Source organism: Lathamus discolor, chromosome 14 (genome assembly GCF_037157495.1).
Source record: "Lathamus discolor isolate bLatDis1 chromosome 14, bLatDis1.hap1, whole genome shotgun sequence".
Lineage (NCBI taxonomy): Eukaryota > Metazoa > Chordata > Aves > Psittaciformes > Psittacidae > Lathamus > Lathamus discolor.
The window spans coordinates 8,353,615-8,376,402 of NC_088897.1; the positions used below are offsets into that span (position 1 = coordinate 8,353,615).

At 43.8% G+C, this 22,788-nt stretch overlaps 1 protein-coding gene across 3 annotated transcripts; it reads left to right on the forward strand.

Annotated features, from left to right (window-relative positions):
* Nucleotides 1-2,377: 2,377 nt before the first annotated feature.
* AKAP10 (A-kinase anchoring protein 10) lies at nucleotides 2,378-22,466 on the forward strand. Of its 3 annotated transcripts, none has more exons than XM_065694642.1 (15): nucleotides 2,378-2,731; nucleotides 6,221-6,268; nucleotides 8,542-8,724; nucleotides 9,027-9,581; nucleotides 11,005-11,103; nucleotides 11,547-11,631; nucleotides 12,166-12,289; nucleotides 13,152-13,288; nucleotides 14,355-14,499; nucleotides 15,225-15,398; nucleotides 17,499-17,608; nucleotides 18,417-18,499; nucleotides 19,072-19,124; nucleotides 19,744-19,839; nucleotides 21,103-22,466. In XM_065694642.1, exons 1-15 carry the CDS (start codon nucleotides 2,554-2,556, stop codon nucleotides 21,106-21,108), a joined length of 2,076 nt encoding a protein of 691 aa, XP_065550714.1. In that variant the 5' UTR covers nucleotides 2,378-2,553; the 3' UTR covers nucleotides 21,109-22,466. The 3 variants fall into 3 exon arrangements, with proteins under 3 accessions (XP_065550714.1, XP_065550716.1, XP_065550715.1); XM_065694644.1 differs by having other exon boundaries at nucleotides 2,378-2,575; XM_065694643.1 differs by lacking the exon at nucleotides 6,221-6,268.
* Nucleotides 22,467-22,788: the final 322 nt, after the last annotated feature.

A 22,788-nucleotide genomic window follows, 5' to 3' on the forward strand; every position in this document is an offset into this window, starting at 1 on the left:
TCTAGAATCTGATGCAAAGATAATGGAATTATCCCAAGGACCTTGACAGGTTGGGTGAGTTTTTTGGAAAAGGAGCTGCTGTTTGAAAATTAATTACAACACAGAAGCTGCTCCTCCTCAAGTGCGGCAGGGCATGCCTACCATATACCCGCCCCAAAGCCACGTTACCAGCGGGCCACGTTTCTGACAGCCTCCCCTTACTGATAGTAGGAATATCACTTTGCAGCCTCAGAAGACTTTGTTTTCCAGCATGGAAGGGTCCGCTCAAGCTTGAAAGAGATATGCATAGCTAAATAAACCTGTTAGGAATCATGCCTGCTTCTGCCACTGCTCAGCCAGAGGAGCACCGTCAGCTGGGTATAAGGGCTTGGCAGTAGAAAAAAGATCAATATGTAAGGTCAGAAAGAAGGTCCAGAATACAGATTCCCATGGGAATTTCACCACAAACTGCATCCAAGACAGCCTGGCAGATCAGGACTCGGTCAGACACTGCATCCTGCTTCAACCCCAACATATAAATTGAAACCTAAAGCTTCATCTGTGAAACAGACCCTTCAATCACCCACAGCTACCTGGAAATGAAGAGAAAACTGCACGCAGTGCACTGGAGAATCAGGCTGGTTCTCTCAGGACTCTCTTTATACAGCCTGTTATTATGAGTGTTTATAGAGGACTGGGTGCAATCTTTTGACATAAAATGTTAATTTAGTGTTCCCTGAGTCACCCCATTCTTTCAAATTTACTCATCTTTTGAATATTTTAGTCCATTACCAGCCTCTTAGGTTCTGTGCCAAGTAAATAATTCCATTCATTATGCAAACCCCATATATAATAGTTCGTTATCCTCCAACCAGCCTCTGGGCACAGGTACCAAAATGTATCAAAGAGCATAGTTAACAAAAGTAATACCGAAAGAGAAACCGCAGTTGCTATAGGGAGTCGATCAGCTGCAGCATCCTACCCAAGAGCTGGCTTCATCTCAGCCCTGAGAAGATCCCCATATACCTTTTATGCCATTTACAGTTTATGAATCTTAATTACTGAGTGTAAAGAGCTTTGGCACACTTGGATGAAAGATGTTGCAGGAATCTACATAATGATTCTCAATCACATCACTTTCCGTGGCTCAAGCACCATCAGGACGGTTACATCACAGAGGGATGACACTGCATCGATCCATCCCGACACAGGGATGTAAGAGGAAGAACTGCAGCTGCCTCCTGCGGTCCCTGCACCACTCGCAGGGTTTGTTTTGGGACCCTCGTGGTGTTTTGCTCATTGGGCCCCACAGGACAAGGTTCTGGGATCAAGCCCAGGAATGTCGTGGCATAAAAGAGGTTGAAGAGGAGTTAGGCTGAGGGCTGTGTTTGGAGAGCTGATTCCTGTCTGATACAGAGCGCCAAAGCCCACAGGGAAGCAGACACAGGGAAGCAGACACAGTTTGTGCTTCTCCCGTGCTCACCATTGCTGGAGCTCATTGCTCTCCACGGTCTCTCCGGCGCCTATGGCGATTTCAAAGACACAAGGCTGTATGGCTTGCTGCACGGAGCAGGTGGGGCCGGGTGATTTTGGGAGAGCTGCTTCCCGTACTTGTGCCTCAGTTTCCTCATCATAAACCAGGGTTTGGAATACCAGTGGTTATAAAGCACTTGTACCGCGTACTGCCCTTCAGGGACCGATGCAAGCAACGTCCTCGGTAGCTGACAGAAGAGATTTGCCCCGGGGGGGCGATGAAGGGGACTTCTGTGGCAGCATTCGGGCCCAGCCGGAACTGATTGATCACCCACCGCTTCACAGCCCCCGTGCAGGGTCCCCGCGTCCCGACGCGCCCCGCGCAGGGTTTTCCGGTCACAGGGCACGCACACCGGGCCGCTGGCGGCGGGACGTGCAGCCCGGCCGCACTCCCGGCACCTCAGGAACGCGCCGAGCAGCGCGGCCGCGCACCCCGCGTGCGTGCGGAGGCTTCCGCCTCGGCGCACCCTCCCCTGGGGCTGCGGTGTCCACACACGGGCAGGCAGGGGTGAGGGCCGGCAGGACGCGTTTCAGGACACATCCTCCTCTGCTGCAGCCCCTCTGGCCAAAGGGGACATTTTGGGCTCGCACTGCAGCTCGGCCCTGCCATGCTGCTGCCAACTGCTCCCCGCCCGCCGCCGCCTGCCTCAGCGCCCCAGCGCCCCCAGCACACCTCAGGGCCTCCCGCCCTCACCCGAGCGGGCTGCCCGCGCCTTGCCCTGATCAAAGATGGCCTCTCCCCCCCTCACTGCGGGCCCCCGCGGGCCCCCTGCCCTCACCCGCAATGGCAGCCCCGGCGCCGGGGCGCCCATGTTGAGCGAGGCGGGGGCCGCATCCCGTCATGCTCGGCGGGCCGCCGGCTGGCCGGAAGAGGGAGCGGGGCGGTTGTTGACAACATGGCGGGCGCTGGCGCCTCCGCGGGAGGAAGAGGCGGAGGGAGAGGCGGCGGCGGGCGGAGGAAGGAGCCTCATTCATAGGGAGCCCGGCTCGCTGCCCTCGCCCCCCCCTCCCCAGCGGCCGCCTCGCCCCCTCCGCGGCACCATGTCCTTCTTCAGGCGGAAAGGTAGGGGCGCGCCGGCCGGGCGGCCTGCGGCTGAGGGGCGGCTGCCGGCCTCGTCCCCCGCACGGCTGCAGGGCCCCGGCCCTGCCCCTCCGGCGGCGGTGACCGGGCCCCGAGAGGAAGCTCGGCCCCTGAGGAGCGGCCTCCCCGCAAACGACGGTCAGTGCCGGCGGCGGGGCCCCTCTCCTCGGGGTTTGGGGAAGAGGCCGGGGAGGGGGGGGGGGGACCTCGGGCAGCCCCGGCTGCGGGCGGCGGCGAGCGCAGGGCTGCAGCGCCGGGCCCCCCGGGGCGGCGCCGGACGGGGCTGTGCGCCCTGGTGCTGCGGGCTATGGAGCTCAGCGGTCCCGGAGCGGCGGATGGTGCGGGAGGGGGCTGGTGTGTTCGCTTCGTGCGGATTCGGAGCCTCCCTGGGTGCCTGCAGAGCGCTTTTTCACAATGCTGCTGTGCAGGGTTGTGTGAGCACGCAGTGGCCTGTTAAAGCGCTAGCTAAAACCCGGGGTCGAAAAAGGGACCTCATCGCACCCAGGTCTTCATAAAGCCAAAGGAGTCGTTGAGCATTTGTTTTATAACACGTTTGTTGATGTGATGGAGCACAGGGATTTGGGACTCCTGAGGTATTTATGCTGTTCCTGTAGCACGAATGGATGTAGTTGAAATGTACTTTGGGAGCAAAATGTGTCAAAGGCGCTTGTGCTGCAGCTGGTGATGAAATGAGGTGTAGGATGCTTTCAGGATGCACGACGCATGGTTTGAGTGGTTTTTGTTGAAAGGGGCACCTTTTAGGAAGGGCCACTTGGGAAAGTGGTTCTGTCACCTCGTGATGCTGTAGATCCAGCAATACAATTGCTGCTCTCGAAGCAGTGGCTGAGACAACGCTGTCCTAAAGCATTTTGCAGTTGCTAAAGCCCAAAATGTACATTTTGAGACTGCAAGAGAGGAGGAAGGAGCACATTATCTGTGTCAGTGTTCTTGGTCTTGACTGACACGTGCTGTTGGGAGCTTGCTCAGCCAGAGTAGCAGCATTGAAAGTTTCATTCTTGGTGGAGGTTAGTGCAGTATTCCTGGAAGAAATTAAAGTTCCTTTCATATTAGAAGCTCTGGAAGTCCACTGAAGGCTTTGCAAGTGCCATCATCCTTTTGGGGGCCTTTACGTACTAATGATGAGCTGCAGAATAAAACTTTCATCGTGCTTACAAACTCTCCAGAAATAGCTTCTGCTGCTTTGTTGGTGAAGGGAGTTGTAGAAGTGATGTTCATCCTAATGTGTGATCACAGGAACAACAGTGTACGCTTTGGCAAAAATGAAATGTCTCATTGAGTATCTGTTTGTGTTCCTTTGATTAAAGGATCTTGGGTCAGAGAAGCACAGGCAGAACTAAGTGCCCAAGGGAGGTGCTATTAAGGAGAGAAGTAAGCTTTCATCTGGCTTGTACATAGAATAATACTGCTTTGTACAATCTCCATTTTAGAGAAGATCCTAAATTGCAGCTGAGAGAAAAGCAACAGATTAAGGCTTATGATAAAGCTCTGTAGACTAGACACATGCGGTCCAAAACCATACAACAGTGTCAGTGTTCTCGGGTTGAGCTGCTGTTGTTTAAGAGGATATCACATTGGGTAAAAATTGAAGAGCTTTTAAAGATGAAACCATAAAATTACTGACTTGTAGAAAAAAGTAATAGGGAAATGGTTTTAATTTTTGGCATGGGCCTTAAATGAAAGTCTAGAAGGCTGGGGGTGGATAATAGGTTGAGAAATTAAACTATAACAGTTGAACCAGCAGCCTGGCGCTTGAGGGCGGGTTATGAAATTGTTATCAATGAAACAGCCTGACGACAGGCCCCTTCAGTAGGGATATCTTGACAACAGCACGCACAGTCCAACCAGCGTGCCAACCTGGGAAGTTTTGTATTGGTTTTTGCGCACATATGTGTGAGGACTGCTTAGGTTTGTTCCTCCTTGTGTATTTAAAGGTATGAATTAAAATCCTCCAGCATCACCTGGCCAGTTTGCATCGGTTTGGTGCATTACTGCTTTGTGAGAGGGGTTTGCTACTGGAAATTCTCACAACTTCTTAGTCCCCAGTCATCAGGTACTGCAGTTCTCCCTGGTTTCATGCAGACACCAAGTGACATCGTTTTCTTGAGGAAAGTGAAAGTAAAGTCCTTTAGTGAAACTTCACCCTCAAAAGCTTGGTCTTGTTGTGTATCGTTTGTCCTCCGCTGTTAACTACTTCATTTTGTTCTGCTTGAAGCTGGTGGGCACAAAAGAAGCCTGTGTATGAAGAGGCTAAGAACAAGAACGGGGAGTTTGTGTTACCAGAAATAAGTAGGTAATTAGAGAGAAACTGAGTAGTTGGTGAGAAGGAACAGATGTATTTAAGCTGAAAATAGGCTTATGGAGGACTTCTTTGAAACTTGGGATTCATTGCCAATAGCATCGGTTTGATGAATCAACTATCGGAGTCATTTTGGAAGGATGAAGGTTTGTAGTCCTGTAGAGAGGTTGCTTCGTTCCCGTTTGTCCCTCAGTGTTTCTTCAGACATGCAGATTTTCTCAGTCGTTTTTCTCCTGCATATCACACCTCCCAGTTATGTAAAGCTGGTTATTCTCACTGCTCACAGCTGCTTCTGGCTGCAAGAGTTCAGATTTGAAAGGATCCAGCTCTTTAAAGGGGTGCTTAAACCGCTCTGTCAGAAAATGTGCTGGCTGCAAGCTTGCGTCTTAAATGCTGAGTTGCCAATTCACAGAGCTGCAACGTTTCTGCTCCTCGCAGTACGGCAGCGCTGCAGCCACCTCCAGGCAGGACATTTACGTAACCAGATTGGAGCTTCCCTTTAAAATAGTTACAATACCTGGGTCGGAAGAGGCAGAGTTGTTTGGGTTTTGGTTTTTTGTGATCTGCACGTGTTCTGTGATGTAAACGTGTGATTGTGCTGGGTTAGGATTTGTGGTTACCTTGGGAAGGACTCCACAATTGCTGTTCAAAGATGACCTGTTTGTAGTTACAATCCCAGCCTGGAGCAGTCAGAGGATGTTTCCCAAGTAGATCATGTTCTTCAATATCACTACTTGATTTGTTTCTCATGCCCTCCTGGTTTTATACGCCTGCAGTTTCAGATCTCCTCATCTGTTTCCTGTAGGAGCTTCCTTTAAAAACATAATAATAATTATTAACAAAATGCTTTTCCGTCACGACTTTTTAAAACTCTTATCTTCCCATCAGCTGCTTGCCTTAGGTTTGATGATACTTAAGCAGTAGTATTTGAGAGAGAACTATGAGCAGTGTGTAAAGCACATCTATCCCATTCTTTCCAGTTAATGCTGTTTATTAAAGTGACCTTGCATGTTACCATGCTTTAATCATATGGCCAGTAAGCACCTTTCTCAGTGTTAATTGTAACATACTACAGTTCATTAAACTTAATTAATGAATAAGGCTTTTTGTTTGAAAATAAACCAGCACAGGAGCGTTGAGAGCCTCTGTCAGTCACTAGATGTGCAGGTTTGAAAGAGAGATCAGTTCTAACTAAATGATGGTTCTGTCTGCCTCTGATACTTGCTGAAGTTGGGAATTTTGTGTCCATTCTCTGGTAAATACCATTAGTCACCCAAAATAGCATTAACATTTTCCTTTGTATTTTACAGTCAAAGGCAAAGAACAAGAAAAGACCACAGATGTGAAAGCAATTAAAAGTAAGATTGATACTTATTTTGTCTCTAAATTCAGATATCAAATGTCGTCTGCCATTTTCTCTTTAACCAGTGGGATCATTTCCTTATGACTGAGCACAGATGTGACCTATGCATTAAAACCAAATCCAACCCAAACCTGAATTCTGTTTCTGAGTATTTATAGTAACTGATGTGTCCTAATCATCTCGCTGAATCTGTAAGTACAGATGGTTATTAAGCTATGTCACATGAGCGTTAATTCAAAGTCATCAAGCAGTTCAGTCACCTGGCAAGCAGTGGTTATTCCTTAGCTACAAAAAATCGCTTCTGAAGTTTCTTGCTCACACGTGGTGTACTTTGCAGTTGTGAAAATGCAGCTTAACTGTGTCTGATTTGCAAAGCAGGCTGCCGGTGTCTGTTTTAAGTGTAACTGGTGTAGCTTGTGAGGCTGAAGTTCTGAATCATGGTGTTGTAATGCTGCTCCACGTGATACAAAAATCTTGCTGCTAAATCTGCTAGGAGAGAAAAAAACCATCTTGATGGGAAGGAATTTTGTAAACTGTGGGGAAAACAAGATTATTTATCCTGTCAGGTTTTGTTGTGATACTGAAAGGAGATGAGGTAATTTGTGTGAATCTCATTTGTTACTTCTATATCCTCAGACAAAATCCTGCTTCTGTGTTTGTTAGTGTGGTTTCTGGATATCAAGAGAAAGTTAAAGGCTTTTCTACACCTTGGTGGTCTGTCTTCCAGATCAATTATAGGAAACAATAAGTTGCATCCAAGTTGCACACCCCATGATTTAAGTGCAACTGCAGTTTCTGGTCACTAGTGATAGGGTTTCCCAGGAAAAGGCTATAATATGGTGAACTTGTAAATAACAATAAATGTGAAAGTTTACGGTATTACACTGCTGCAAACAGAGAGCATCTTTCCAGTTTGTCAGGCAGCACCTCCACAGTATGTATGACATTAGCTGAGTGATGTAGTGCTGTCTGGAGGGTTTGGAAAAGGTGTTTGATCCTTAGATGAAGTGGAACAAGTTTTTCTTAAATGTTCATAACATAGAATTATATTTTAATCTAATTCATAAAAGCCTAAGCTCTTACGAGTGCGGCTCTGGTTCTACACGAGGAGCTGCCTCCAAGCTTTCCCCAGTTACTGTCGGCAGCCAAGCAACTGGCTGCCATCCATTGGCCTCAGAAAAATGCAGTCTTCTCCGTTACTGCTGGTACTAAATACCAGAGGCTTTGTAAGAGACGGGAAGCAGTGACCTGGTACCACACACTGCAGCTGGAGAAATACTTTGCTATAACTTAAACAGTTTAACTCTCCCTTACCATTGCTCCTGAGGTCTGTTGCCGTGACATGTAAATGTGAAACCATCAACTTCTGTCATCATGTGTCATAAAATTGTGAATAAAAATAAAGCTATGCAGTATGAAAGTCACCAACTTGCTTGGCACCTTGAAGAAACACATCGCTAGGAATTAGTGTGCTGAGATAACGTGTCATCTGGCTTGCTTTATTTTTGAGTCAGAGATGTAAGATGTCCTTGTATGACATCTCAATCCAATGCAGTTTCCTGAGAGCTTTTGAAACTGCTGTGAATGTGGTTTGTGTTCTTCAGCTTTGTCATCAATTAACAATTACTTGATGCTTTTTCACTGGCAGGGTTTTGCGTGAGGAAGTTCTTTGTTCTCTGGGCTCAAATAGCTGTGTTCTAAAACAGCTTAGAGGAGGTTAAGGTTTATAATCTGGGTTTCATCAGGTATTTCCTTATTGCTTTTCTTCTCTCAAAATCAAAGAGACAAACATTTCAAACATTTTTGGAAAACAGTTTTATTAAAACTTGCAGCATTTTGTAACGTGTTTTAGCCTTCAAAAAGATATGGAAATGGGTTGCAAGAATGTTGTAATCATACTAAATTGTTGACAAAGTATTAAGCTGTTGCGATAGCAGTTACCAAGGAAGCCGGAAGACTCAGGAGTAGTATTTCATGTGTAAACTTAGACTTGGCATCTTTTGATTAGGTACTGAGTAAGAAAAATACAGGGGAGTGGGTACCACTGTTCTACTGGGAGTTTATTCTTGCTATAATTTAACCTGTTTGTTTCTGTGGTCTTTATTCTTATCGCACTTTGATCAAAATGACACACAGTGGTAGAATGAGGTTTTTAATAAGATTGACTCTTGCAAACTCTCTGGCATACCTTGGGGTGCTTAGTGTTGGAAACTGCTTAGAAGAGATCTTGAAAGCCTTGTCTTTTAGTAATTCCTGTCTTCATTCCAGCTCCAGTACCAGTACATTCCCCTCAACGAAGCACTAGAAATCATGCCTTGCTGGAGGCTGCAGGACCAAGCCATGTGGCCATTAATGCCATCTCTGCCAACATGGACTCTTTCTCTAGCAGTCGGACAGCTGCCCTGAAGAAGCAGCCAAGTCACATGGAAGCTGCTCATTTTGGAGACTTAGGTAAGGCTTCATCAGCTCTATAATAATGGCAGTGTTTCTTTTTATGCTCTGTGGGTTACTGCTGTGCTCACCATCCTTTGGTTTTCAGGCAAGTAGATTAGGTAATTCAACAATTGACTGCTGTTACCCTGGAAGAATTTTGAATGTGGACAGTGCATTTGTTTGTTAAGAGGTTTCTTTACTTTGTTTACTACCATTATGTCGGAATTATCTCTTCATCACTTGCACTGTAGGGCATTTTTGTGTTGAATGCCCACATCTGTAGTACAATACGGAGTCATTCCCTTTGTATTTTTCTTTAGGCAGATCGTGTCTGAATTATCAGGCTCAAGAGACCAAATCAAGCCTTTCAAAGACCCTTGAACAAGTTCTGCAGGACAATGTAGCCCTCCCTTATTTTATCCAGTTTATGGAACTGCGTAGAATGGAACACTTGGTTAAGTTTTGGTTAGAGGCTGAAAGCTTCCACTCCACAACATGGTCCCGTATAAGAGCACATAGCCTGAACACAGTTAAGCAGAGCTCGTTGGCAGAGCCAGTGTCACCCTCCAAACAGCAGGAAATTGCATTGTCTTCTCCAACTGGATTGCTTGAGGAGAGACTGGAGGATTCCAGCGCAGTCCATCTGCTCAGGACCAAGCCAGTGACTTCGACCAAGAACTACAGAACTAGCAACAGCCAGAACCATGTGCTCTTGGGTCAGGATAGTGATAATGGCAGTGTTCTTTGTCTAAGAAAATCTGAGACGGGGACTTGTTCTGTTCCAGCTGATCAGCAAGAATCTTCCAAGCTTACAGTATCAAATAGAAACAGCCCCTCCTCTGCACTAAAAGACTTGTCAGGAAAACTCATGAAAAGTAAGTGCCATGTGTCGCATTTCTTTAAAACAGGTGGGAGATAGGGAGCTGCTGCTTGCTTTGTATGATGGGCTGTGTTCTTAGTAAGTATGATGTGATGTTGCAGGGAAGAAAATCGTCTTGTGTATGAGTAACTAATTTCCTGTATCGGTGATGGTCAGTTTGAGCTGTGTATTGTTTGGTCATTCAAAAATAAATATACTGCTGAAGAGGCTTCAGAATCGTTATGTATTCTAACAAGCTTAGGTTACTTCTGTTCCTACATGTGTAATCTTAAGAAATGAACATTGCAATATCCTGTTCTTCCCTCACTCATCCCAACATAAAAGAATTGCAGAAAATTTGGATGATGGGGCTGGGAATCGATAATTAGCTTTCCATGGAAGGTAAATATCTTGTATCACGTAAGATGACGTAAGTCACAATCACAAGAGGCTTGTTGAGATTGTTCTGTGGAACATACTGGTTTTGTTCTTGGATTTATTTGATGGAGTTCTTCCGCTTGTAACTGATTTGTTCTCGTTTGGATTCCGTGTCTTCAGAGGCTACTGGAAATAAGGGTGAAATTAAAATATTTGCTTTTAGTAGTAAGCCGCAGCACAGTACCTGGTTCTCTCCTTCGCATCCACTCAGTCTTCCCTCATTTGTGCAAGTCTCCAGACAAAAAGAAAACACTCCTTTTCTCATATTTGTTGCTTTTGTTGGCCCACGTTTCCTTGTGTTGCGTCCCTTTCTCTTGCTGTTTGCCGTTCTCATAGATTTACCATGGACCGCCACAACACCTAACCTCAGCCCCAAAGCAGCTTCAACAAATGCAGTGATGCTTCAGTCGTGAAAAGCACCTCTGCTTTCTGGTGTCTAAAAAGAATGTGGAAGTAATGGGTGCTTTTTGAGGAACATGCACAGTCAAAGTGTGACTTTTTCTTTCTTTCAGAGCAGTGTCCCAACTTTCACAAGATAACATGTAAAGCGTGTATCTTGTTCTGAGGCATCCATTTGAAGATGATTTTTTTCCTTTTAATTCCTTCCTAATGCAGTCATTATATTCTCTATAATGAGAACTAGAAATTGGGAACTTCACTGCACTTCTTGCCAGAAAGGTGTTACTTCTGTGACTAAGGTGTGCAGCTGAGGAAGAGGGTGCTCTCTTGTCTGGTGGCAGGGAATTCGGAGCTGCGTTGCTTGATTCCATCTCACCAGTCAGTCCATGCTGGGCTTACTGTGGCCTGGCTGGAAAAAACACAGCCACTGTAGCTTGTCAGTAGCTAAGTATTGAGTAGTGGACTGAGAGCTTTACGGGAAGGGAACTTGCCACTGATGATTAGATACTTGCTTTTCTCAAGAGCAGAGGCTTGTTATTCGCTCCTTGTTTTAGCCCTGTGCCAAGGAATTCCAGGTTTGATTCTGTATTTCTTCCTTGTAGGTATAGAGCGGGATGCAGTTAGTACTTTTACCAAATACATTTCTCCAGATGCTGCTAAACCAATACCTATAACAGAAGCAATGAGAAATGACATAGTTGGTAAGAATGTATGCTGCCTACTCATTTCTGAGCTTCCTCCTTCCCTGTAAAAATGTATCTTTAATACTACACGCACTCATATTTCTTATTTTTGTGACTGTTAAAGTCAGTTGTAAAAGGTGGCTCACATGACTAGTATCAGTGGATCTGACCTTTCAGTAGTGCTGTGCGATATCCCCAGAAGAGCTTTCAGAATCTTTGCTTAAATTAGTGAAAGAGTTCCTGATAATTGTGGAGGGGATCTCGATTTGAGTGTCAAATAAGTATTTCAGCTGTAATATTATGATTCAGCTACCTGCAGTACCTCAAAAGCTCTTTGCACAGTCAGAACCAGCTGATTCAAGTGGATTTGAGCTGCAATTTTTCATTAACTGGTCACCACTTGTGTTTTCCAGCTCCATCAACCAGATGGGTGTTAATTTTAACCTGGTCTTTCTTTGCAGCAAAGATTTGTGGGGAAGATGGACAAGTGGATCCTAACTGCTTTGTTACAGCACAGTCAATAGTGTTTAACGCAATGGAACAAGAGTAAGTGGTTTGAATGGTTTGGCTTCCCGTCGCTGTTGTCCTTACAGAAAAGGTGGTTCCATTAAAAACATTTATGAAGGCATTACCATAAAATCACATTTTTGTGCAGTCTTCTGCATTTGAAACTGCTCAGATTTCTGCTTCCAAATCCATTGTCATCACTTTCTGAAGCTGTATGTGCAAGCTATTGCATTCTTCATAGAATCATAGAATAGTTAGGGTTGGAAAGGACCTTAACATCATCCAGTTCCAACCCCCCTGCCATGGGCAGGGACACCTCACACTAAACCATGCCACCCAAGGCTCTGTCCAACCTGGCCTTGAATGCCGCCAGGGATGGAGCCTTCACAACTTCCCTGGGCAGCCCGTTCCATTATATCGTCCTAGTGTCATTCGTAAACCTGCACCATTCCTTCTTTGTTCTGCTTTTATCCTGCTGAAAGTATAAGATTTCTGGGGCAAGAACTAATAGGTTCATGAGGAGCCTTGAATGCTGCTGACCCTTAATAACTGATTGTTGTTGTCTGTGTGCAGGCACTTTAGTGAGTTTTTGCGAAGTCATCATTTCTGTAAATACCAGATTGAGGTGCTGACTAGTGGGACTGTTTATCTGGCTGACATACTTTTCTGTGAATCAGCTCTCTTCTATTTCTCTGAGGTGAGTGCTAGGTTTTGAGTTTGCCTTTTTCATTCTTTCCTATCAGATGGAAAAAAAACCTTTATTCATTCTCTGATGGCTCTAATAAAGACACCGGAAATATAATAAAAACGATGAGATGTATCTTTGTTAGGGAGAAAATGTATTAAATGGTTTCCTCTCCACATGTAGAACTCTCTCAAATGTTCAAACCTGTACGCTGGATTGCAGAATAAGTAGTTGTGCATAGTCTCTCCAGTTAGTGAGTACTTCTAAGGGTCTCTGCTTTGTAGAAGCCTTGACATTGTTTGTCTTTATCTTGCCAAATGAAATAGCGACTTCGAAAGCCTTAAGCATTCTTCCAGATAAATAATTCACTAGCTTTATGTAGAGAGGATACCAGGCTGGCATGTGGTAGGTTAAAAGTATGATTTTACAGTTGTGGGGCCCTTTATCTTTAGGGAATCGTCTGTTAGTTGTAAAATACTTGTCCTGGTAGTCTGACAAGCAAGTGCAGTTTGAAGCAGCAAGCTGGAGAGCTGAGGCAATGTGCTGAGTTCAGTTTAAGCTGAGCATAGCATGAAGATAGGCTTCCCTCTGTCCTTAGTATGTTGCAAATAAAGGATCGTTGGAAACTGCATATGAAAATCAGTACAGAACAGAAAGGTCCCAAGTTGTTTTCTTTTTGAACAAACTAAATCTGTCTGCACCGCTGTATCTGAGAGTTCAGAATGGTTATATGCCCTGGTGACAATTTTGCATCATTAGTGTTTGGACTATGTTTCTCATTTTAAATGGGAAGGAACAGGTTTGTCTGTGCTTATTTGAAGTTTCTTGGTAGAACTTACTTAATTTCTCCTTTCTTTTCTAATTTCTCTTCCAGTACATGGAGAAGGAAGATGCAGTTAATGTACTGCAGTTCTGGTTGGCAGCAGATAACTTCCAGTCTCAACTTGCTGCCAAAAAAGGCCAGTATGATGGGCAAGAAGCACAGAATGATGCCATGATTTTATATGACAAGTGAGGGAGTTCAACAGTTACTTGTTTCGGAAGCTCTTAATTTTGTGCTTGGGGTTTTGTGTTGCACTGTACAAAAGGAACTTTCCATTTTCAGACCATCGCTGTGCAGTCTTGTGCTGCGATGCTGAAATACATTTTAATAAGGTGACCTTTGGGTACGCGCACAAGAGCTCTTAAAACTTTTCTGTGTACAGGAAGAGTCCTTACAAGGATTCCATTCTTAAACACAACTCAGAATTTTCAGGACTTGTTCGCTTGGATTTATGTGTGGTTGTGAAAATATCAAAGCCAATTGGTTGCCATTTGAAAATGTGAAGGATTTAAACCTAACAGATGCATCAGTGTAGAAAAACAGGTCCAGATACTGTTACCCATTTAAACTAGGAACTGTTATCACCCATAGTAAAAGCCAGGTACTGCTTGTTCTTGATATTTTGAAATACCTTCCTTTTGTTAAGGAAGAGACCAGATCCCTTTTAATATCAGACTTTCAGTGGTGTATCTCTTCCTCTTTTCTTTTTTGGTTTGTGCTGCACTTTAGTAGTGATGCAACTGGAAGACAGACAGCAAAACTGCTTCCAGAAAAAGTTTGTTCTTAAGGTTAAGTGTGAGACTCATTTCACAAACTGCTTAGGTTATTACCCTGCTAGGAAATAATAATTGTAGAGGAAGCAAACCGTTCAGTCTGATTTCATGAGTCATCCCTCTACTCCATCCATAAACTTGGTTTCAGTGTTGTGATTAGTAGAGCAAATGCTGCTTCAGAGTTCTGGGTGTTTCTTGCTTCTCTGCTACAAAGCTCTGTGTGTAAGATTCTTCTCTTCAAGAGTCACTTGATGCTCTGTTTCTTTTATCTGTATCTTCAGGACAAGGCTTTATCAAAAATGTTCCTGTGGATTCTCCTTCCCTGTAGTTAGCAGCATCAGCTCTATGTACTTTCTTGAGGCCAGCTCCATCTAGTGGCTGCAGCATGAGGGATGGTCTTGGGTGGAACGGGTGGGTGCTGACCACCTGCAAAGTTTTGCGACTCCTTTTGTGTTGTTTTTCCCCCCGTCTGGTGCTGCAGGTACTTCTCCCTTCAAGCCACACATCCTCTGGGGTTTGATGACTCGGTGAGGTTAGAGATCGAATCCAACATCTGCAGGGAAGGTGGTCCTCTCCCGAACTGTTTCACGACTCCCTTACGGCAGGCGTGGACTACCATGGAGACGGTGAGATACCTTCTTCAGAACGGTGTTGACAGCGCAGATGATGTGGAAATTCTGTAGTGAGTCAGGTGTCCCCTTCAGCATCTCTGATTTGTCCTGTTCTTTTCCTGACTTCCTGTTTACCTGGATAATCGAGCAGCTTTAGGAAAACTTGCTAGACTGATTTGAAAAGATACCACACACTGGCTTCTGTTCATTCTCTGTGAAGTGTTTCTCTTGGGTGATTACTGCTTTTCAATGGAAATAACAGAATTTCCTCCCATGTGAACTGCTGTCAAGAGCTTCTATATCTTTAGAAAACTGTCCTTCCTGCTGGTAGCAGTTGGTTGCAAGTCTAATACCAGTGGTGTGGCTAATAGTGAATTCTGGTATACCTGGACACTAGAGATTAATGATTTGATTCTAGAGCTGCAGGTGAATTTTGATCAGCATAGCAAAATACCTGTAACCCTGTCAACAACTGTCAGGCTTTCCTAGAAGAAATCGGAAAATCCAAACTTCAATTCCAGTTACTGGATGATTTGGTTGATACGTAGTTGGTTTTGTTCATCTTGCAGTAGGATTCAGATTCAAAGCAATGCTCTTGCTGATCTGGAATAATTCCATGTGTAGGCACTTCTACTTGTGTACCAGCTACATGTTTGTGTGTCCCTTCTGTTGTGCAAACTATCTGCTGTAATTGTGCAGACCAGCCTTGATTAAAGAGGACTCCTCCTTCTGTCTCTCAGGTTTTTTTACCTGGTTTCTTGTCCAGCAACCTTTACTACAAATACTTGAATGATCTCATCCATTCAGTACGAGGAGATGACTTTCCAGGAGGGAATATTGCACTGAGTATTCATGGCCCCAGTAGCTCTCCTGATAGCGATTCCATAGGGGGCCCGGATGGCTCTGCCTCCCAGGTACGAGATTCTTGGTTTGTTTTTGTTATGGGAAACGCTGTAGTCACTTTTCTGTATCGATATCAAAGTTCATACACTGTAAAGAAACACCTTGTAATTTGAAGCTTCCCATTCCACTTGAAAATTACAGTCTGTGTTATATTAGGATGTGTTTAGTCTCTGTGCCGCCAAGTTCAGACAGTATGGGTGTGGTAGATGATCTATCCTATTTATGCACCCAGAGCCTTGCGCTGCTTTTAGTTCTTTGCATCAAATGTATCTTTTTATTAAGCTGTTAACATTCACTGAAGACTGTTCCATAGTGCCATAACATTTAAGAACACTTTTTATTAGAAGCACCATATTTTGATCATTACCGTAGTCATAACTTAAGGCATTGACACTAGTGAATATGCTGTAGAATTTAAACAAAAATGTGCAAGCTGTGTGTGCTCAGTTCTAAGGTTTAAGGCATTTATCTACTCAAACATAGAGCAGTGACAGTTAATACCTGACCAGTGGTGCTCGCTAGTTTGCCTCAGTGGACTTTTCCCTGTTGTTACCCTCAAGCTGGTCTGATAGAATGGTCAGACCCCTGACCTTTCCAAAAGAGAGCTGACACTGACACTTCATTGTGTTACCACCAAGTTGCTCTGAGCTGAGGGTGATACATGCAAACGAAATTCAGGTATATAGCTTAATGTAAAGCTGGGCATAAAAGTCTTTTGTTGGGTAAGGCATTTGTTAAGCATGATCGGAGCTTTCTGGTGGCTGCTGCTTCTTTGCCGTACTGTGTGGAAACAAGAATGTGACTGGGCTCCTTTGGCTCTGTTATCCTCCCAGAGTCATTGAGAAATGTCCACCATATACATTGCACAGTGCCCTGGTTGTGTGCCAGCATCTTTTTGTTGCCTTTGGTGCTGCTTTGAGAGCTGTGTTCGTGTGTGGGCTTAGCCTCAGAAACAGGCAGTGGAGCTTGTTCCACTCTGAAGCCATCCCAGTAGCACCAGAGATGTGTTTTTAACCAGGAGTTGGCTGTTCCAAAACTTTTAGCTTTGTTTAATTCAGATGTGAAAGAGGAGAGGATAAACAGATTCTAGCTTATCTGTAACCAGGTCAGCTTGCAAAGTGCAAGCCCAGCTGAGAGCAGAAAAGCTAAGCAAGAACTGCTTCTGCTGAATTGCTTTTATTGAATGCTGCAGTGCTACCATGGGTTTTAAATCCAGTATCTAGACCAACGTTATTGATGCTCCATGTATCAAGCAACTCTGAAGCTGTACTACCTGCTTTTAACATTTTTAAACCTCCTGATTTGCATGGACAGAATATTCCCCCTTAGTTGCAAAGCAGGGAGTAAAATCCGTGTTCTCGAAATATCCTGCTGCTTGATAGTCTACAGGAGAGAAACTGCTGGTAACTGGCTTGCTTGGACAGTTCAGGAAATGAAGTGCTGCATTTTGTGGTGCACATTCCTACTTATCTGAACAGGAGAATCTCTGGGTCTCTGCATATTTTTGCATAAAGAACAGCACTGACAGAGCAGCGGGGAAGGAGTTTGCAGCGCAGCTGCCATAAACATTTCTGTTCTGTGTGAGGGTGCTAGTAGATTACTGCACATTCAGGCTCTCCCTACTGTTGCTCTAATGTTTCCTTGGCTTTTTTCGTAATCCTGTATAAATATGCTGGGCCAAAAGACAAATGTTTGTTCTCTGTGTATGGGGGAAGTGTAGTGTGTTTGGGAGTTGCTTAGCCAAGTGCATGAGAGGGATGAGTGAAGCTGCTGCAGCCTTTGAGGTAGTTCAGTCCTGTGTACTCACAAACAAATAATGTGTGCATGTGCACACAGATCTGTTGAGTTGATAGTGCTTAGAGCAGTCCTCACACATGTATGCTGACCTCTACGTTATGTCTTCGCCTCTATTCTTTTACCTTTATCATCCTCTGTTTAAAAGTGTCATGCTGCATTAGGAATTCATCATTGTGTAAATGCTAATTCTTTTGTGCTTGCTTAGGGATTTATGGAGGTTTATCTTAAGTATAAAAGCACTAAAAATGCAGTTTTGTTAAGAAGCTATTAGTTGTCTGCATTAGGCACTAATACTTGATTTTTTTTATTTGTAGTCCAATGTCAAAAAGGCTAATGTTAAAATCCTGAAAAATTTTGATGAAGCAATAATTGTAGATGCTGCAAGTCTGGATCCTGAATCTTTGTATCAGCGAACATATGCAGGGTAAGCTTCATTCTGTGTATCTTGCTCCTGGTTACGTTTCATCTCCGTTTCATTTTTGCTGTGTCCTCCTGCATGCGTGTGTAAATGCAAGATGGTGCCATCTTAATACATGTCTTAATATTTGAGAGTACGTTTATGTGATTTAACGCCAGTGTCATGGTGAATGTTTCTGTGCCCAGAATGGCAGCCAGAAAATATTTCCAATTGTATTTTCTCTTTCTACTGGCTATTACTGCTCTTTGATTCCAAGCTCAGTAGTTCCAATCTGGGGAAGGAAAAGAAAAGAATAAGCTCAGGCTGCTTTGATATTGTAATGTGTAGCTTTGATTTCTTCCTACCCCAGTGGCACAGAAGGGCTTCATTTCCTTAGCAGGTTTGCACAGCTATTCTTCTGTTTCTTAAGTTACTTTTTGTTGCAAAGCTCTTCTGCTCTGTGTATCACATACAGAAATTCTTTGTTTCTATAGCTACCTCTTCTGTTGCACAGTCTTCTGTCCTTTTGGGTATGGTAAACTGGTTTCTCCCTAATGACATGTTTTTGTGATAGTGTAGAGCACTTCCTAGCACTGCCTGTTGATATCTCATGGTTGAGTCATTGAAACATTTGCCTGCTTCTACTGTCTACAAGAAATGTTAAGATACACTTTGAATTCAGATACATGAGAAGAGCTGGAAATTTTCCCAATATATTCATTTCAGGTGGCAGAGGTGGTAACTGGTCTTCTGACACTGGAGTCTTTATCGTGGTAGCTTTTTTGTTTTCTTGACTGCTGGCTTTCCATAATGCTTTTACTCGTCCTCCCTTCAGGAAGATGACGTTTGGACGAGTCAGTGACCTGGGACAGTTTATCAGAGAATCTGAACCAGAGCCTGATGTCAAAAAATCTAAAGGTTTGCTTTCTTCTTCATGTCCATGTCTGTAAACATCTGAAGAACTGTTCTCTTCCTTACTGCAGTCAAGATAAGCAAGACTCTTGACTCTTTCCATATCTCTTTTAAGCCAAATAGAGATGGGGACTGTCCTGTACTGAGGCAAAACCCATCTCTGGCCCAGTTTCCTACCCAAATTCTGCTTTTCTGGTCCAGCTGGACTCCTGGGAGTCTGAGCAGCCTGTGGGAGTTGGAACTGTTGATGGAACCTGGCAGGGATGAAAGCTGTGAGCAGCTGGGGGGATGATCAAGCCTTCAAAGATTGGGTCTTGAGATGAAAAAGAACTTCAGCTCTCCGCATGCTTCCCACCCAGTTTGGGATCTGCTTGCCAGCTCTGGTAAAGAGGAATGGTTCAGGCTCAGTGTCTCATGAACCATGGCTCCATGTAATCCCTTGTCTTCCATGCAACTCTTCCATGTTCTCTAATGCCAGCAGTGCAAACTCTTTAGAAGAATTAAAGGAATTAGCTTTTATAGAGCTATGCCACAGACTTTGCTAATGTACCTTGCTTGCTGTTTTTTATCTCAACTAGGGTCCATGTTTTCACAAGCGATGAAGAAATGGGTTCAAGGAAACACAGATGAGGTACATCCTCTTTTATGTTGTCCTGGTGACTTCCTTCACAGTGTAGATTAGGGAAATAAAGTATTGAAGTTCTAAATCCTGGCTGTTTCTGTGAGTGTCTTTCTGATGCACCAACAAGAAGTGTCAGACACTATGTGCTAAATATAATTTATTTGTGTGCATATGTGAGACTGCTTTGATTTTTGCCAGTGATTGCTGGTTTATTTTAGTATAATGGTTAACTGTTTGCTTGCAGTCAAGGGGTTTCTTGTTGTGGTGGTGTTACATATACACATTTGGGAGTGGAGGTGCTGTTGGCCTTTGTTCTGTACACTGTACGTAGATTACAGGCTGCATTTTCCCTCCTTGAAAGGACTTGGGCAAGTCCCGAACAGATAAATATAAAAACTTCACTAAGTCTCTTGGAAATTGCATGAGGACATAAATACAGTAATTGAAGTTAATGGCATACTTGGAAAGCAGGGACATTTCCATCAAGGGAGAATACGTTTGCTACAGGTCACGGAGTTGTGAAGGTTGACCACATCTCTGGAGTTGAGCCTGCGAGTTATACTGAGGGCTGTATTTTTATGCCAAGAACTTGAAGCTATCTGTCTTTTGGGTGTTTTTTCTGTGGCAGGCTCAAGAAGAGATGGCTTGGAGGATAGCGAAGATGATAGTCAATGATGTTATGCAGCAGGCACAATGTGAACAGCCTTCGGAGAAGGTTACGAAGGTAAGGGGGTGGAGAGGCTGCTGCCTGTATCTGCCTTAAGCCAGACTGTGGGAGGAGGAGAGCTCTTGCCTTCCGAGAGCATCTGAAACCCACGCTGGGAAATGTTCAAACTGGCAGGGCATGATATGAAAAAATTAAGGTTGGGAGTGTTTCAGCCTACATATGATGTAGAAATTTCTTAAGACGCATCTAGTGGTTCTCATGTGCAAGCATTAAAATTGACTGTCTTCATCTTGCGTCTTTACAGACTGCCTTAGTAGCTAAAAGGGTGATTCATGGTGCAGGGTCAATACTGTAATTCCTTATTTGAGTTCACGCTTGCTTTTTCATGTTGATGAATATTAGTATATAAGGAGGAAATTCTTTCCTGTTAGGGTGGTGAGGCACTGGAATGGGTTGCCCAGGGAGGTTGTGAGTGCTCCATCCCTAGCGGTGTTCAAGGCCAGGTTGGACGAAGCCTTGGGTGGGATGGTTTAGTGTGAGGTGTCCCTGCCTATGGCAGGGGGGTTGGAACTTGATGATCTTGAGGTCCTTTCCAACCCTAACTATTCTATGATTCTATGATTCTATATTTGCCTAAAGTGTCAGTAAAACTCAACAGCTGGAAAGTTGCTTTGTTGGGTGCACCGTTTTACTGTGTCTACACCTTAAAAGGTACATGGCAGCCCTGTCCATAGGCTGGTGATTTCATGTTGTGCATTGGTGTTCAGTGACTTTGTACAATTCCATGTGTTCTCTGTTTAAAAAACCCCACAGTTCTGATGCAATGGAATGGCAGGAGTTTACCAGGTTAACATCCAGGAATCCTGGCTTTCAGGCAGCTGACTTGTTAAAAGTTAACTTGTTCTATTTTTAATTACTGCAAGTAAACGTGTACCAGACCCCGGTTATCCGAATGGATAGATCCATACTTACACTGTGTGACTTTTTAATAGAGCAGTTACATTTAAATGACTTTTATATAATGATTTCACTTAGTAGTGGGGCTGCAAATGATGTAGTTCGAGTCTGGCCAGATGGAAGGGTCACTCAGCACAGAGTTTAGAAATACCAAGTGACTGCAGATGCTCTGGATTCAATTAACTAAGCATGGTTGCTGTAATCAGAAGGTGGAGTGAGCTGTGGGACTGGTTGGGTTTTTTCATCTCCCAGACTCACAAGCATATGTGGCTTCATTTTTAAACACAAAATGTCTTTCTATGTAGCGACTGCCTTGTATATTTCAGGGTAAAATGAACTCTAACCTTGTGTTTCCTTTTCCAGCTATGATTTTAGAAACGCCAGAACAGGAAATCTGTTTTTCCACTTCGAGAATGAGTGAACTTTCCCTTTTGGTGGATTCTTTAACACAGCCAATAAAAACAAAGCACTGTTACTCCAACCGCCGAAATCTCCCTCATCTAGAAGGAAGAATTAAAAAGAAGCAATCCTGTACCTCCACTGTAGAGCGCGAAGAAACACTTTTTCCTGTTGTATGTGGCATTCACAATAATGACGGGTTTTAGAGATGAAGATGCAGTTTATGAACGTGGCACTGAGAAACTTTGATCAATTCCACGAATATTTGACCCTGTCTCAAGAAGACTTTAAGCAAATTATCTGGAATGGGACACAAGCCACAACAGAGGGGAAGGTTTTGCCGTAGTTTCTAGTTCTACTACTTGTAATTTTTAAACATAATCGGAAAGGCCAGGGGAGCATCCCTGACGTTGGCCCCTGGAGAAGTGAAGCTGAAACAGTGAATTCATTGGCAGTGAATGACCTAAAAAGTTCTAAGTTTTATTTTTCCTTACTTGAAATAGATGCGTATTCAACTGTAAGATAAATGTGTTTTACTTCATAACTACATTAACTTTGAAGGCAGTGTAGAAGGATCAGGAGCAAAGCCTGAACAGTGTAACTCTTCCTTGTCGAGCTCTTACATCTGCATACACAAGTCCCCTGCTTCTGACACGGAGCAGACACAAAAGCTCATCTTGCACTTGTGTAGCTTCTGCTGCTGAGCCATGGCTCTGAAGGCAGGGTTGTGCCCTGTAGACTGCTCCGTTTCCTTTCCTCTCCATTGCTGCCATTCTCCATAGCCTGTCCTCCACCAACACCGTATCTAATTCCAGATGTTTGGTTTACAAAGAAATACAATTTTTAAAGACCTGCCCTTCTTCCTGTCTTGCAAAACCTTTAGTTTAAGTAAAGAAGCCACTGTGTTACACAGCACCTTCATTATTTTTTCCAATTACTTGATTTTGGCAGGGTATCAGAAATACTCGGTGTCTCACTGTTACGTTACTACTGCATTTTTAGCATACAACACTTCTGTTTTGGGTTTTACTCTTTATGATTGCTTTTTTCCTTAAATTTGTGCAAAAAAAAATTACTTTGCAAAGAGCGCGAATCATCTCCAATACTCAGAATATCTTGATTGATGAGCAAGTGTTACTCTGTTGCAATATTTGATTGTCTAGAGCCACACTGTATTGTCTATAAAAAAGCAAAACAAAAAAAGGCTGTGTATAGGTATTTGGTACTATGTACCACTTCTTATTTCTCTCATGCCTAAGTATTCATGTACTTAAAACATACTCTATTTAATTGTGTTTTGATTTAAAATATATAAATATTAAAATTTGTGTCAGTTTTCTGTTTTGATGGGATTTGACTTTACACTTTTTTACTGTGAGCCTTAGGGGTTTAAAAACCAGGTAACCACCTCAGCAGCCTGGTCTTGGTGCATTTGCACAGATTTATTAATATTTAATGGCATAAGATTATGGCAGGTGGTGAAATAAGAATAATTTCTATCTAAATGCTAAATAAGAAGGTGTTTTAGTCACAGGATGCATCAGTTGGTATGGTCGTCTAGCATGGTATTGAACTATACACATGCACTCAAATTCTCTTCTATGGGGGAAACCTAAACCCTTGTGGCTCCTGTGAGTGGCCCTTGGTTTT